The sequence below is a fragment of the Pestalotiopsis fici genome (assembly GCF_000516985.1).
Source record: "Pestalotiopsis fici W106-1 unplaced genomic scaffold PFICI_Scf_5, whole genome shotgun sequence".
Taxonomy (NCBI): domain Eukaryota; kingdom Fungi; phylum Ascomycota; class Sordariomycetes; order Amphisphaeriales; family Sporocadaceae; genus Pestalotiopsis; species Pestalotiopsis fici.
This window is the reverse complement of record NW_006917095.1, coordinates 3322458-3337204: the sequence shown is the minus strand read 5'-3', so window position 1 is coordinate 3337204 and position 14747 is coordinate 3322458. Positions and strand designations below refer to the sequence as shown.

Here is a 14747-nt window from a genome sequence, read left to right as displayed (position 1 = left end):
GAGGAATAAACAAACCGCCTCCGCGTCTGATGATGGAGGGGGAAGTTACAATTCTGGACAACGGGTTAGGTTGGTGTAGGTGATGTCGTCAGGTGCAGGTGTACGAAAGAGAGCTTTCTTCGTTTTTTGGGGGAAACACACAGGCTGCGCGCTGTGCTCTGTGCAGGTGCTAGGCTTTGGAGCGATTCACAGCCAAGGTGGGCTGTCCCAGACCTTGGCGCAAGGTCTAGCAGGCAAGCACTTGAGGTCGAAGGAGAGGCTTGAGTACTAGTGCGGGCAGGGGTGAGCACAGCCGCGGAGACTGTTGCCAGCCATGATTCAATGTGTGCGTGCTGCTTACCTTGTACATGCTAGATCAATAAGGTGCCTACACATTTACTTGCCGGTCCGACTTACTGCACATAGCATTCAGTTCTTGCCCTCCTCACTAAAGGTTTCCACCAAGTCCCAATGCTGACTTAGAGTGCAGACGCCTCAGAGGCAACACTGTTGTGCGTACCTTGTTGCAATCGCGCGCCGAGGCTTCAACATCACCGCCAGAAAGGCACATGGAACAGTGATGAAGAGCAAGCTGTTGCAGAACTCGGCATGAACGGCTTACTGCAAGTTCTCTTTGGTTCTCCAGGTGGGGAATTATTGGAAAAGCTCCGGGCTGTGTATTAAAATATGATACTTGTACATTGCTTGTCGTATGTACATGATGAAGGTCTTGATTTCGACACTTGTCCCAATAGTCAAGATTTATCCAAAATATCACTTTAAATATCCTTCGGGGACTATTCGACCGTTATCGTACATGTATGGAGCCCCGATTGAGGCAGTAAGTTTCCTGATAAAGCCGTGAGATGGGCGTACACAGTATCTGCATCCGGCCAAAACTACACGTCCAAGTAGGTACCCGCCTAGAACGCAAATATCTGTCGGCCTATACTTACTGTACTCGCAGCCACTAGGGCCCCACCAGACTGCCAGGGCCCTATGTGCTACTGAATGACGTCTGTATAAAGTCATCTCGGTAGGTAGGGCTTGGTCAACTATAACCATCCTCACATACCATTTGTTGCAGAGCTGACGGGCGATGTTTATTCCCATGAACTGTCCTGGACCTTTATACGAATGGATCCTCTTTATTGTTCGTCTTGTGCGATGCCACAAGCTTCTTCCACCCTTTACTCCCAAGTTATAGGGAATATTCATGACTCTGAGCACTCCATAATATTGAACTCGTCCATAGAATCAGCGTCATATGCGCAGCACGCGTAGTGTAGATCAAGGTAGCTATCCCTGTTTGCATGGATGGTTTGGCCATATAAATGTAATCTTTTGGGATTCAGCTTCAAATGTGTAGGTTGCATCGTCTCCAATGCCGCATGTCGTAGGGCATCTTCGACCAAAGCCACATTGAAAAAGGCGAGAGACTTTTATTCTTTTACGATGTGATGGTATTGCTTTGGTCCGCTTTCAATTCATCATGAAGGCCCTGGGGTGCCCACAGTTGGACCTCGCCGTCTTTGGCCATGTTTTATAAAGAAGCTTTTCAATCTACCCAAACCTAGAGATCGCCTTGGCGTTGCTGGTGTCCAGACAGGTAGTAGTAGTAGTAGCTAGGCCAAGCCCAGTTGTTCCGCTGCGAGCATATCAGCCATTGGACAAGCGCGCCAATACACCCATCCCCACGTTCGACGCGTCCGATAATATATATTATATATCTAAATGGGTTGGCCTTTACACGTGAAGGGTTCGCTTCGAGTCTATACTGTACTTTCAGAGATTCCTGTCCACGCAGTACGGATCTCTTAAAGCTCCTGCGACCGCAGGTTGTTACTCGCTACTGTTCAGCCCGAAGGTGCGAATAGCAATTTGCCAGGTGCTCTATTGTATTATGCTGCCGAGTCCATCGACTTGCCGTTGCAATCACCCCCCATTTGTATGCAGAGCTGCAGAGTCGCAACCCACTAGAGGTAGAGAGGCGCCAGTCAATGTGGGGTAAAATTCCTCAGACCTCGCTCCAGTCCCCTCCTCACTTGCCCACTCATTCATTCACTCACTCACATGTCGCTGCGCTAGGGACCATCCGGTCTGCCTTTTCTTTTTGAGTCCTGGTCTGGTGCCACACCGGTCCAAAATCCCAGAGCTACAACTCTCGAGCTCTCTTACGATTCATATATGCAGAGAGTCATACGTTGCGACACCGGCAGTAACCAATACCTTTCTCCGGCTGGTTCACTTGCAGCTAAATGCGAATTCACTCCCGCCCCAATCTTCAACTTTTAACGTAGTGACTCTTATTCATAAACATCAGCAACTGGGCAGTTTCCATCTCTTCGAATCTACCGGTGGGGAAAGTCGTGCGCACATATGGACTTGTCACAATGCTGTCGTCACTCGCGGTGCAAAATGCCACCAGGGCCTTGCGGTTGACAGCCAGGCCCGCAAACATTGCCGCCAAACAGTTTCACACAGGACAAACCAGCAGCACCAGCAATAATAGCAATAGCACCACCGCTGTCGGCAGCACTACGACGACTACAACGACGAATGACTGGCAAGCTCGTGGTATACAAACCACCACGAAATGGCGCCCCGTTCAAGTGCTCGACGAGTGCGTATACCCAGCTCCTCCAGCTATATACACATATATACCAGGCTTAACCAAAATACTTTGTTATTATTCCTGGCTTGATTCAGATTGCTAATATTCATGTTTTCATTGCAGTTGGGTTGCAAAAGAGGCACGCCCAATATCATTGCGTCAGCTCATGGTGTTTGGCCGCTCGTTAACCGAGTCGCGCCTAATCTCCTCGGCCAACTACGTGCGAACTGAGCTTCCCACCCGCATAGCACATCGGATTCGGGACATGCAGCGCCTGCCCTATGTCGTAGTCACGAACCCCCACATTAGCGACGTCTACGAGCTTTACTACAATGCATTCGATACGTTTCGGCGAGTCAAGGAGATCAAGACTCTCGAGGATAATGAGGCCTTCTGCCAAGACATTGCCAGGATGCTGCGGGCGCATCTGTCCGTCATTCCCAAGCTGGCAATGGGAATCCTGCAGTGCAATGGACTGATGGAGAAGGAGGAGCTGGACACCTTTATGAACACTATATTAAGATCGGTACGTCCAAATCATTGCTGCGTCCCGTCGATTAGGAGACTGACATGTATCATCTCTGCAGCGCATATCCCGCCGCGTAATAGCAGAGCAACACCTTGCCCTGACCGAGACCTTCAACTCCCCCTGGTTCTCACCTGGTGCTAAACTCTCAGAGTCCGACTTTATTGGCGAAGTCTTCATTAAATGTGTGGCCAATGACGTAGTGCAGCGTTGCGGAGAGGCCGTTCAGGCCCTGGCCAGGGTTGCCAATGGCCCTGATGTGCAAATTCCAGAAATCAAGATCACGGGGCATCTCGAGTCGACATTCCCCTACATTCTCTCACATTTGGAGTACATTATCGGGGAGCTGCTGAGGAACAGCGTCCAGGCAGTAATTGATCACCACGCCAAAAGCAAAAACAAACACCTACCTCCGCCGCCAATAGAAGTTACACTCTGCGAAGCACAGCAACACGTCATTATTCGTGTTTCGGATCAGGGCGGCGGGATACCGCGTGATATCTTACCGTATCTATGGTCCTTTAGCAAAGGGCCACGGAGCAGACAACGCCTCGAGAACCTGACCAAGGTTCCGCTCATGGCAGCGACTCTACAGGAACTGCGCGTCGATGGCAACTTCAGCGGCCTCCAGGACGGTCAAGTTGGCCAGCCCGCCCACGACGGATCTCTGACTTCGCTCTCGGCACGGCCACCGCACCTAAGACTGGGTGTCGGTCTGCCGCTCAGTAGAGTGTATGCCGAGTACTGGGCCGGCAAGCTGGAGATGCACAGCCTCGAGGGCTACGGCGTCGATGCGTTTCTCCAGATATCCAAGCTCGGCAATAAGAACGAGCAGCTATCAACACGGGCAGCGATGGATTCTCTATAGGTGGACTGAATCTAAATCACCAGCAGCCAAGTTTTGCATGGCATGAGCTGTCAATCATCAGTGTAACAGAAATCATGGGGGCGATATATATTTTGTCATGAAGACAGCGGCAAAGAGCATTTACATGGGAGTAGGATGCCAAATTTTTTGGGAACGGATTAGGGCAGGAAAATACGCTGGGTATGGGCTTGTTATTTGCTCAAGAGGCAATGTACTTTTGGGGTATTTCGTCAATTGTAGGACCGGAGGATTCAGGTTCCATCAGTTCTCATCATAGCGTCTGTTTATAGGAAAGAGAACATGAGCGTCTCGTGTTGTTTTGTTTGTACCACACACGCGCGCGCGTCACACATGATAGAAAGGATATGAAATGTAGGAGTAATAGAATCAGTCTTGGCTGGTATCATAAGAAACTCGAAATTACATCGTTCACTAAAAGGCCTAACTTGTCGCATGAAAGGTGAAAGAAGTGGGTGTGACTGATAAGCACACCCTATAAAAGCAAGAAATATTTTGGTCCCTCGTCATCGTCTCCATTCAGATCCACGAGCTGCTCTGCTCTGCTCTTTGCTGCACAGGACAGTGTTTTCGTCCACGTCTACGCAGTTTCGTGCATCAAACAAGTCGGATGCTGCCACTGACCCGCGTAAAAAGAGATTATCAGCTTGGAAGCATGTCTAACCATACCGAACCCCGCTGGACAGAAAGGGTGGCGCTTTTTTCAATCAGTACGCCGTAATTTTGATTGTAATCGAAAAACCCGGGCTTCGTGGATTTTGGTGCTCTAAAGAAAATGCCCGGTGTGAAAAGGCTCGAGGGGGACACGAAATGCAAAGAGCGCTGATTAACGACGACCGCTGCGAGCAGCGCTGCCCTGCATTTGCTCGAGCTCGCCCTCGAGCTGCTTGATCTGGGCGTGAGTCTGCTCGAGATCCTTGTTGAGACGGTCTCTCTCGGCGATGAGCTTCTGTTCCCACTGGCGGAAACGCTGCTCTTCGACCTTGACCTGCTCGGTGAAACGCTTGCGCAGCGCCTCCTCTTCCTCCTTGTACTTGGGGTTGTCGAGCTTGCGTGGCCTGGCCTCGCCGAACTTGCGGGTCTCCATTTGCTGGGCACGGTAGGCCTCGTAGTGCAGCTCCTCGGTGGTGTGGATGAGATCCAGCATGTGGGTTCGGATCAGGATCGATCGGAGCTTCTTGAAGTCGCAGTGATCCTCGTTCTCAACCTCGGCCACACCCCACGAGTACTGACGGCCCTTGACGATTCTTCCGTCGCCAGTCTTGACATCTCTCTCGGAACCGATGACAGCAAATGGCATGGCAGCCATCAGGGCGCGGGCGTGTTGAGCGGCAGCCTCATCATCCTCCTCAACTGGGGGCTGGTAGATCTTGATGTTCTGGGCCTCGATGACAGCTTGGATCTGTAGTCTTGTGAGTTTTACATGCCTGGATGTGCGCTCTGGTTGGTTGCTCATACCGTGGCCTTGAACTTGGCAAGGTCGGCCGGGCTCATGGTGTCGGCCTTGGCGATAACGGGAATGAGGTTGACTCTCGAGCACAGCCTCTTCATGACCTCAATGTCGAGAGGCTTCAGGGTGTGACCGGTGGGTCTGATAAAGTACAAGCATGCGTGTACACGAAGATCGATCTTGTCATTTCGGCGGGGTTGTTGCTCCTGGAGCATGTACGACTCGTGCTGGTCATCAAGGAACTCGATAATGGGCATCCATGAATCTCTGTTGTTGACATAGTCGCCGAAACCCGGGGTGTCGATGACGGTCAACCGGACTAGTAATCTTGAAGTTAGGGGGCCAATTCTGCTTCAACACGGTATGTGCCGCCAAGTCTGGCGGTTTGAATAATTTATGCGTACCCTTGAAGAACTTCTCCTCCAGCTCGGCCTTTGTGATCTCAATCTCGACGGTCTTGTCGACCTGCTTCTGGTGTCGTCGCTTGTGGTCGGCGTAGTTCTTGATGGTGGTGGAGAAGAGGGTGTTGATAAAGGTGGTCTTGCCCAGACCGGACTCGCCAGCCACCTGGAAATCACGAATCGTCAGCAAGTGCAATGAATTGGGCGGTAATACTGGGCGCAAAAGCATACCATAATGGTGAAGGCAGCACCTCTCTTCGCGACAATCTTGTGGCGCTCTATTATAGGAGGTTAGCCAAGGGGGGAAGGCCCAGCTCTCGGAGGGGAGGTAGACGTGCGGTTAGGCAGATTGGCAATGCCAATCGCGGTTGCGGTTCCTTGCTGAGCAGACGCCATTGTGTCGATCGAGCCGTCGGTGGGTGAGATGGGAATTCGGACGCTGGAAATGGTCGTGATGCGTAAGGGAAAAAAGAAAGACTGACGACGATGCAAAGAGTCTATGGGATGTTGTCCAATGTCCAACGTGTTTGGGGAAATGGGCTTGCCAGAGTTTAGGGGATCAAAGTGGACCCTCGATATGGGCGTCCAGTCCAAGAGACGCAAGATGGGCCGCTAGGAAACACTGCTGGAGTGGGCGCCTCTGATGGGCCCGAGCTCCATGGGGAAATTTGGCTTGAGATTCTGCCAACCGCGACCGCCTCTTGTTCAAAACCCCCTGGCTGGAACTTGTTATTAGCCGTTGCAGCAACAGCCAGCAGCCAGCAGCCAGCAAACCTAGTACTGTGTAGGTAATGTAAGCACCTTTCCGTGCTAGTAATAAAATGTAGAGGCCCAATGGCACAGTCGGGGCCACTCAACTGTCAGGATGAACACTAACAAGGGCAACCCCTGAAAGCAGCCAATGATAGCCCGAATGTACCTACATTCATGGGTCTCCGTTGGTACATAGGTACGTTAAATAGGTAAGATAATGTACATATTCAGGCACGGTCATGAGTATCACACAATTCGGCAGCTACCTCTTTACATAACCTACCCTATTTCCGTAACTTGTGTTGTCCAAGATACATAGAGCGTCAATTTGACATGCCTCAACTCGCCCAAGTACCATTGTCGCAGCAGTCTTTACTTTTAGTTGGCCATGTTCGACTCTCTTCTCTGGACCAGACATGAGGAAATCGATGTCTGGTGTCCTTTGTACTTGAATCTAGATCTAGGTATCAGGACATCCCAGCAAGGTCTGCACCAAGAGATCTGGGCCTGTCTCTTTCTCTCCGTAAAGGTTCCTTCTTCAGAATTGACCTCTTTGGCTATATTACATCAACAGCGCCTTCACATAGCGAGACGAGTGCTCCGATGTTCTGATCATGGTAGGCTTTCAATGACTCCCGAGGCTGACCTCTCGACAGAGTACCTCGCAAGCCACTTGGGTCAGCGCCGTCATCTTCATACCACAGTTCATCTTTTCGACCTGAAATGAATGGATGCTTCCACTAGCGCAACACATGGAGGTACATCTTTACGGAATCATGCTAAGATATATATGTTATTTTCATGTCCCGGCAGACCCTTGAGCTTGCTACTGTAGTACGACCGGTTCACCAAGTTGATACCTACATAGACTGCCCTTGGTATGATGAACACCAGATGCCGATGAACCTACACCATTGTATCCTTCGGACAACGCCCAAACCGTACTCAAGCAGAGATATATACATTCTTGCCACCCGCAAACAATATTGAACTATCGCGACTGCGTACCACCTTATTTCAAAGGCAGTCAGCTGTACAGAGCCAAGCCCATTCGCCTTTGTCCGAAAGTCAAACGCGAATGTTTCTTTTTCATTCGTTACAGATCGAGCCATACTAACGGCCTTCGAACATGACTTCGGAGTTCAGCGAACCATGATCATGGTGTACAGTCAAACTAGCCTGTGAAAAGCCATATCGGCCCGTTGCTGTGTAAAGGTTTGGATAACATCAGTTCGAGTTTAGGTATTAGATAGCTTCTGCCAATGGAACCAGACGACGACCTACCTGGATGGCTGTCTGGCAACGTATAAATGTTCTTCTGCCCCCAAGAACGGCAGCAGAAAGCTCCCATATCCTACCCTAAGTCTTGACCTTAGTCGCCTCCTGGTATCATTGCACCGTTTCGTCCTTTATAGTCACTCAACCCATCATCTTCCTACACAACGATCACAGCAATGGCATCAATACACAGTATTCCGATTGAGGTTCTCGACTTAATTTACAGGAAACTCGACGTCAAGGACAGCGTCAGACTTGGGCGCTGCTGCAAGTCTCTCTATGCGTCTTTGATTCCTGAGATTTACAAGAGCGTCAAAGACGACGTGAGGGTCATGCTCTGGGCTGCCCACTGGGGAGAATTGGGCACACTCAAGAAACTCGAGGGCGCCAACTTCGAGAAGACCTGGAATAAAGAATTGGTGCATGACCATACTGGGCTGACGAATATTTCCAGCCATTATTCCCAGTCTAGTGAGCCCACTGTTCAAAACAGCGTACAAGTAAGAAGACTACAAGATTCAATCGCCGTACTGCTGACTCAACATTCACAGCAGGTTGCCCGAGTAACACGCCCGCGTATCTTTCCCGAAAAGGTATACGCAGAAATCACTTGCACCACGCTCCATGTGGCTGCTAGCAAGGGCCATCTTGAAGTCATCAACTTTCTTTTAGACAAGCATATTGATATCAATGCATTGGGCGAGGACTCTAATTGGGCCAATAGTCAGATTGACATTGTGCACAGCAGTCTATTGCCACACAATCTCAGCGAATACAATAAGACTGGTAAATGGACACCGCTTCACTTTGCCATCTGTAATCGCCATCTGGAGCCGGCGAAGCAGCTCATGTCTCAGGGGTCTTCAATTCGCGTCGGTAAACGATCTATCACTTCCGATAGACGACGATATCCAACAGCTCTGCACAGCGCTGCGGCGGCTGGCTGTCGATTAGTTCTTTCTGCAGTAGTTGGCCACTTCTTGCCCGAGATTGGGGACATTGACCTGGTTGATGACAAGGGGTATACAGCCCTTATTTGGGCGTTCAAGTACAGAAATTGGGACGCATTTGAATTCCTGCTTGGCTACGGCGCCAACATGGCTCGTGCTGTTGATATGGGGACATCAATGATTCAAATCTCATGCAAATCATTAGATGTCGATGCAGTTCTCTTGTAAGTAACTACACATTTCTGGTCATCATTCTTGGAGTTGCACAGATGGGCAAGAACAGAGGAGGAAGGGCGAGGAAGAACGATAGAGGCTACCGCTCATTCTGGTCCACTATCCCTAACAACCAAGTACTGACTCGAATATACACATTAGCTTGCTTAGAGTAGGTAAGGGTGAGGCCCTACCAATCCGACATATCACGCTGGCTTTGCATAACCTCATCCGCTCGTTTTGCGCAGTGTGGCATCCAGGCGGGGGAGATCTCATCCCAGAGCGCGAGGCGAAGGTTGAATCCATTATCAGGATCCTCTTGACACGAGGAGCCCAGATCCAGCCTCCAATGGATCCTTTCACCTCTTTCCAACTTCCCTTGGTTGCCATGGCGAGGTGCTGTCGGTCTGGTATTATCAGGATATTGCTCAATCACGGTGCAAACATTAACGCCCATCAGATTGATGGTTTGACGGCACTCCACGCGGCGTGTTCTGCAATCGCCCAGGAGCCAATGTCACGAGTGTTGGCGACTGTCAAATTTCTCCTGCAGCGAGGAGCCTCGCTCCAAAACACAAGTCCCGGCCCAACAGTATTTGATCATCTCTTTCAAGCCCTATACTGGTGCTACTCTAATCAACGCGATCCTGGTGGGGGTGTTGCATACTTGCTCCATATATTGTTGGATTACGGTCTCAAACGTGGTACTGTACGGCCCAGCTGTCTGGATCAATTTTTGGACTACTTTCGAATCAATCGGTTCGATTGTTGTAGAATCCTGGCCAGGCACGGGGCTATAGTACCCAAGCCGACACTCGAATTCATGATTATGCACGCCATCCAGGATGGTGATGCCGGGGTATTAAGGTTCGTCTTTTCCCTGGATGGCGCCGACGGTAGTCTCGTAACGGACGCCGTGATGAACGCCGTGATGGAGCAGGCTTCCAGCTGGAGGAGAAACGAGATGATTGCCTTCTTGCGAGGCATTGACACAAGACGTGCTAGGTAGTGGCTCTGCCGCTGCTCTATGTACCTCGGAGTCATGATCTTGGGGACAAAACATGGAGACTAAAAATGGAGACTACACGTTCCATACTCAAGGGCACGTCATATAAAAATATGTTGGATGCAATCCGTGGAGCCAACGCTCGGCCTTGCGGCTTGAGATCAAAACCTCCCACACTCTTGGATCAAAGGCGAATAACGAGACACCAAAGCATGTTACTCTATGGAGGACTTTAGGATGGTGAGATTGGTATAAGTAGGTATATTGCTAGATATTCATCAACAGCCGGGTTTGATGTGCTAGTTCTTTGCGATCTGGGAGTGGTTTTCGCGGAGATTAAACCAGGTTCGACGGTCGTTGAGTCGCTTTCCACACGTCTCTTGGACTTTGTGCGATGGAAGCAGACCATGCGTGACATGGACGAAGAAAATATGGACGAGGTCTCGAGTCCGGTCGATCTCAACGAGCGGAAAGGGAAACGATGTTGTCGGAGTAATAATGATGATTGTTGCTGGTGAATGTGAATGAGAAGGGCTCTTTACATGAATATATATATAGCACAATTTACTTACAAATTGTCATACTCTAATGTTTAATCCTTCTTATGAATCACTGTTTACTCCCCTCCCTCTCACAATCCCATGTCCCACCCCCCCTACTGCTTTTTGTAGTGTTTGATCTCCCTCATGCTGTGAATAAATGTATAATGTTCCCTATGTCAAGTATCTTCTAATAGCTCATCAGGGGAAAATATGAATCATTGCACATTGTCAACTTGTGGCTCAAGATGCAGGGTCTCTTGCAAATGTCTTTAGTAAGACTCCGATTGAAACGATCGGTTGCCTTTGTAATTATGAGATCAAATAAGAGATAGCAGGTGCCTGGTGATTATGCGCATTACACGCACAAGGCTATGAACAGCTCACGTCTGGCGACTGACAGCATAGGCTTAGGAAGCAGTGCAATTCCTGCGCACTCTAGTCATCCGAGATCAACATTGGGGAGGCTGTGCCGAGTGCACACGTTCACGACTCCATAGACACATTGTCGTAATAATCATTGCGTTTCAGGCGTCGCAAGAGCAGATGAGACTCTTGAGGCGGACAAGAATCCACTGATTGCGACAACCGACCCCTGAAGAAGCACCGCCGCAGACTTGTGCGCATCGTCGATGCCGATCCGCAAACCCACACCCACTCGCGCGCGGTAAGAGGAGCTGGGTAGTGTACATAGTCCATCCAGCCAGTAGGGGAAACGATTCATGGCAGCAACGAAACAATGGCCAACTGTAAAATAAAATACCACAGGCACAAGATAAGAATAAATTAGGAAGAGCGCATGCAAATACCAACGACTTGCATGTATAGCCGTCGCCCAACGCTTTTGCACATCGCAATCTCCCTCTTTCCCCCCTCTTTCTGGCGGAGTTGTGGTCTGAAAGGTCGCCCGCCTTCTTGTTCGGGCTTGGGGCCGGCTCTTGCTCTTTTTTCTTTCTGTGCTCCTCTCTGCGGCTCCATCGTCGCGCGCCCGTCGATCCGTCTTGGCATTTCTCTATTTCGACCTCATACGGTCTTGGCATTTTCCATATCAACGTGACCCTTTTGAAATGTTTCTTTTGCTGTTCTCTTATTTGGTTGTATTTGAAATGGATTGGGACAAAATTATTCGCAAGCCAAATGATTACACTTTAGAAATATGCAATGCACAAATTAGTTGGATTGCACAATTGAGCAACTTTTTTCCCCTTCTCAGTTTCCCTTGACGTGTCAGAATCAAACAGTCCACGCACCTCTCCCTGTCGCGAAATGTCTTTGAACATAAACTTGTATACAAAAAGGGTTTGAAACAATAAAAAACTCTAGAACCATCCAGACAGACCATTTTCATCCGTTCATACGGCCCGGAGCGTCTAGCCCACCCGCCATCAGAAAAAGACCCTTAAACCCGCCCGCCCTTCCCGTTGTTTGGGTGAAACCACCAAAAAGTTGAGACGATCTAGTACATTCCTTGCACACCCTGTGCACGCATTCGACAATGTCACCTTGAATGACCAGGGGAAAAACGGATGAGTCTCAGACAGTACAAGCTTATTTCAATGCTCGTCCTGCTATTCAGGGTGATCACCTAGGCGCCAACGATGTGAAAGACCAAGAATTTGTAAATGACTGTTTGTCTAGTATGTCACGATGCAACTCAAGTTTTCTAGCAGAGCAGGGTCAAGAATATTGTAGGTGATAAGTGTGTATTGTGTTGCCAAGTATATACAAAAAGATTAAGAAGATAACTAAGGGTTCCTTAATGATAGTCAAGAATATGGTATGAAAAGTCCCCGTAGGGAAAAAGACAAAAGGCCACACTTGTTTGAACGCCGAGAGGCCTTTTTGGGCTCTCATCTTCCCTTCTCTTGCCAAAGCAATATTGCTTTGCCTGGAACACCGATATTCCCTCCCAGTTCTATGTTGTAATGATTTTTAATTTGTTCCGTAAACACCGTACCATGGTATAAAGACCGTGCCCAGGCGCACTAGGCGGGGTGATGAATGGATGATACGGGGGGGTATCTTTTTTGTTTTGTTCGCTCAGGAAACCAGAATTGTTCGTCATAATCGTCATCGTTTGCAGCGCTCTGCGCGCAGTACGTCAAAAGCCAGGACGAGAGCTCGATGATTGGTTGGTACCTTAGAACTTGCCGAGCACAAAGTTGCGGCCGACGACCTTGGCAACATCACGCTTGGAGGTCGAGTTGGTCTGGCTGCCCAGGGAGCAGTACAGCTCGGTCTCCGTGGTGGCAACGGTCTGGACATCGTCGGCGAGGTAGTAGGCAGTGTTGCAAGGGAAGATGGAGCAGCCAGACATCAGAGTCTTGATGGCGATTGTGTTCTCGCTGGCAGGCCACATCTCGTGGACACCATCGTGGTCATCAGCGTTGACAATGGCCGAGACATCAAAGTAGGTAATGTCGTCCCAGCCTTGGAAGGTAACCTCACCCAGCATACCGCTGGTGTTGTCAGCGCCCTCGGAAACAGAGTACCAGTTGCCAACCCAGCCATCAGGGAAAGAGACAGTCTCGGTGGCGAGGCCGGCGACTTCGATCGAGTCGATTTCGGAGTAGCCAGAGCTAGGGGTGAAGATGACCTTGCGGGTGGTGCTGTCCTGGCTCACAAAGGTGACGGTGTTGGTAGCACTGGCAACGGCACTGGCAGCAGCGACCATGGCGGCGATCTTGGCGAAGAAACCCATCTTGACTATTTGTTGTGTTTATGGATAAGTGAGAGATAGGGAAGTCGGTATGTCTAAGTGAGACGGGAAGTGTCCAAGTATGTATGGCTTAAAGTATCGATATGCTTGTTGTTTGAGATGGGCTGCTGAATAGCTTGTGTGACTGAGTGGCACCAGGCTGACAGTTTTTTGAGTGTATACTCGTGGTATTGAAAGATTGTGTGAAGCAAAAAATATGCTTTTGTTCAAGGAATGAATCACTTAGTCAAATGAGGGAGACTATAGTGAGTAGTGGTGTCAAGGAAGGACTGGATACGTAGAAACGATTGCAAGAAACTACACTCGTAGAACAAGGAGGGCAACACGCAAGATTTATACAGACGAGTGAACAAAAAAGGAAAGACGAACGAGAGGAAAACACAAGCCCACCTGGCTAGCCAAGGAACAGGATCCATCCCAGCAGTCTCGAATAACCAAGATGTGGATGGTATAGTGGACACGCCGGCAGGGACCACATACCGCAAAGGTAGCACGAGCATGTGGTCCATGTGGACGGCGGTGCCCAACAATGATTACTATGGATGTACCATAGTGTGTGTACAAGGAGGGAGGCGTTGCTGACTGACTGGAATGACTATGGCCCGACTCAGGGCAGCGGGTAGGTAGTCAGGGGTTGGTGTTGAATCAGAGCTGAAGCCACTACGGCCCTCCTCCCAAACCTCCTCACTCACCTACCTACACTAATACGTACACGCACGACACGACACCACCGGGCACTACACAGGTCCCACACCTTCCGCTCTGGCCCACGACCAAGGATGGCGCTGGAAGGTCTGGAAGCTATCCGATCCGGAAATGGAAAGTTGATGCACTGCCTCGCTGTCTAATGTTTCCCCTCACCAGGATGACTTGCAAGAAACTTGCCAGGAACCATAAAAACCGATGACATATAGTGCTGCAACGCTAGACGGGTCAATTTAGTCGAGCAAGTTTGGGCCAGGCTCCAGCTGCTGCAAAGAGGATGGAAACAATGTACATAATGGCCGAAGCGTGCATCGGAGATCGATCGATTGTGCTTCAAGGCTGAAGGTTATTGGAAAAAGGGCAGCCAGCCCTGTTGCGATTATGGAGGAGGAGAATATTTCCGCAAGCCAGAGGGCCGGGACAGGATAGGTCAGGTACATTACCGGCAGTGGGCACATCACACAGGTTTCTGCTGGGCCTAGATTTAGAAGGGCTCGTGGCCAAGAAACGCCCGCCCCTCAACTTGGCCCAGGGGCCCACACAACCCAAAATGACCGGTCGGGATCTAATGGGTAAAGGAACTTCTAGCGGCAGCCAGGGAGGCGTGCGTATAGGTCAGGGCAGTGACCTCATTGGCCAAACAAACTTGTTCCTGACATACCTAGCGGTCCGGGTACCTGATCAGACAATTCCGCAGGCCTGGGTTTGCCCCTCCAGCAGCAGCCCAT

General features: G+C 50.0%; 4 protein-coding genes across 4 annotated transcripts; 2 read left to right on the top strand and 2 right to left on the bottom strand.

The window, feature by feature from the left end:
* Positions 1 to 2372: 2372 nt before the first annotated feature.
* PFICI_08313 (uncharacterized protein) lies at positions 2373 to 3987 on the top strand (the record flags this gene model as incomplete). The annotated part of the gene is made up of 3 exons (XM_007836894.1): positions 2373 to 2602; positions 2717 to 3119; positions 3181 to 3987. The coding sequence occupies 3 exons, from the start codon at positions 2373 to 2375 to the stop codon at positions 3985 to 3987; spliced, it is 1440 nt and encodes a 479-aa protein (XP_007835085.1).
* An 844-nt stretch (positions 3988 to 4831) lies between these two features.
* PFICI_08312 (Septin spn4) lies at positions 4832 to 6090 on the bottom strand (the record flags this gene model as incomplete). The annotated part of the gene is made up of 4 exons (XM_007836893.1): positions 4832 to 5407; positions 5464 to 5774; positions 5860 to 6022; positions 6088 to 6090. 4 exons carry the CDS (start codon positions 6088 to 6090, stop codon positions 4832 to 4834), a joined length of 1053 nt encoding a protein of 350 aa, XP_007835084.1.
* Positions 6091 to 8063: 1973 nt separating this feature from the next.
* On the top strand, positions 8064 to 10059 carry PFICI_08311 (uncharacterized protein; the record flags this gene model as incomplete). The annotated part of the gene is made up of 3 exons (XM_007836892.1): positions 8064 to 8387; positions 8439 to 9061; positions 9213 to 10059. The coding sequence occupies 3 exons, from the start codon at positions 8064 to 8066 to the stop codon at positions 10057 to 10059; spliced, it is 1794 nt and encodes a 597-aa protein (XP_007835083.1).
* A 2676-nt stretch (positions 10060 to 12735) lies between these two features.
* Positions 12736 to 13296, bottom strand: PFICI_08310 (uncharacterized protein; the record flags this gene model as incomplete). Its single annotated transcript, XM_007836891.1, has 1 exon — positions 12736 to 13296. The coding sequence occupies one exon, from the start codon at positions 13294 to 13296 to the stop codon at positions 12736 to 12738; it is 561 nt and encodes a 186-aa protein (XP_007835082.1).
* Between the last annotated feature and the right edge of the window lie 1451 nt (positions 13297 to 14747).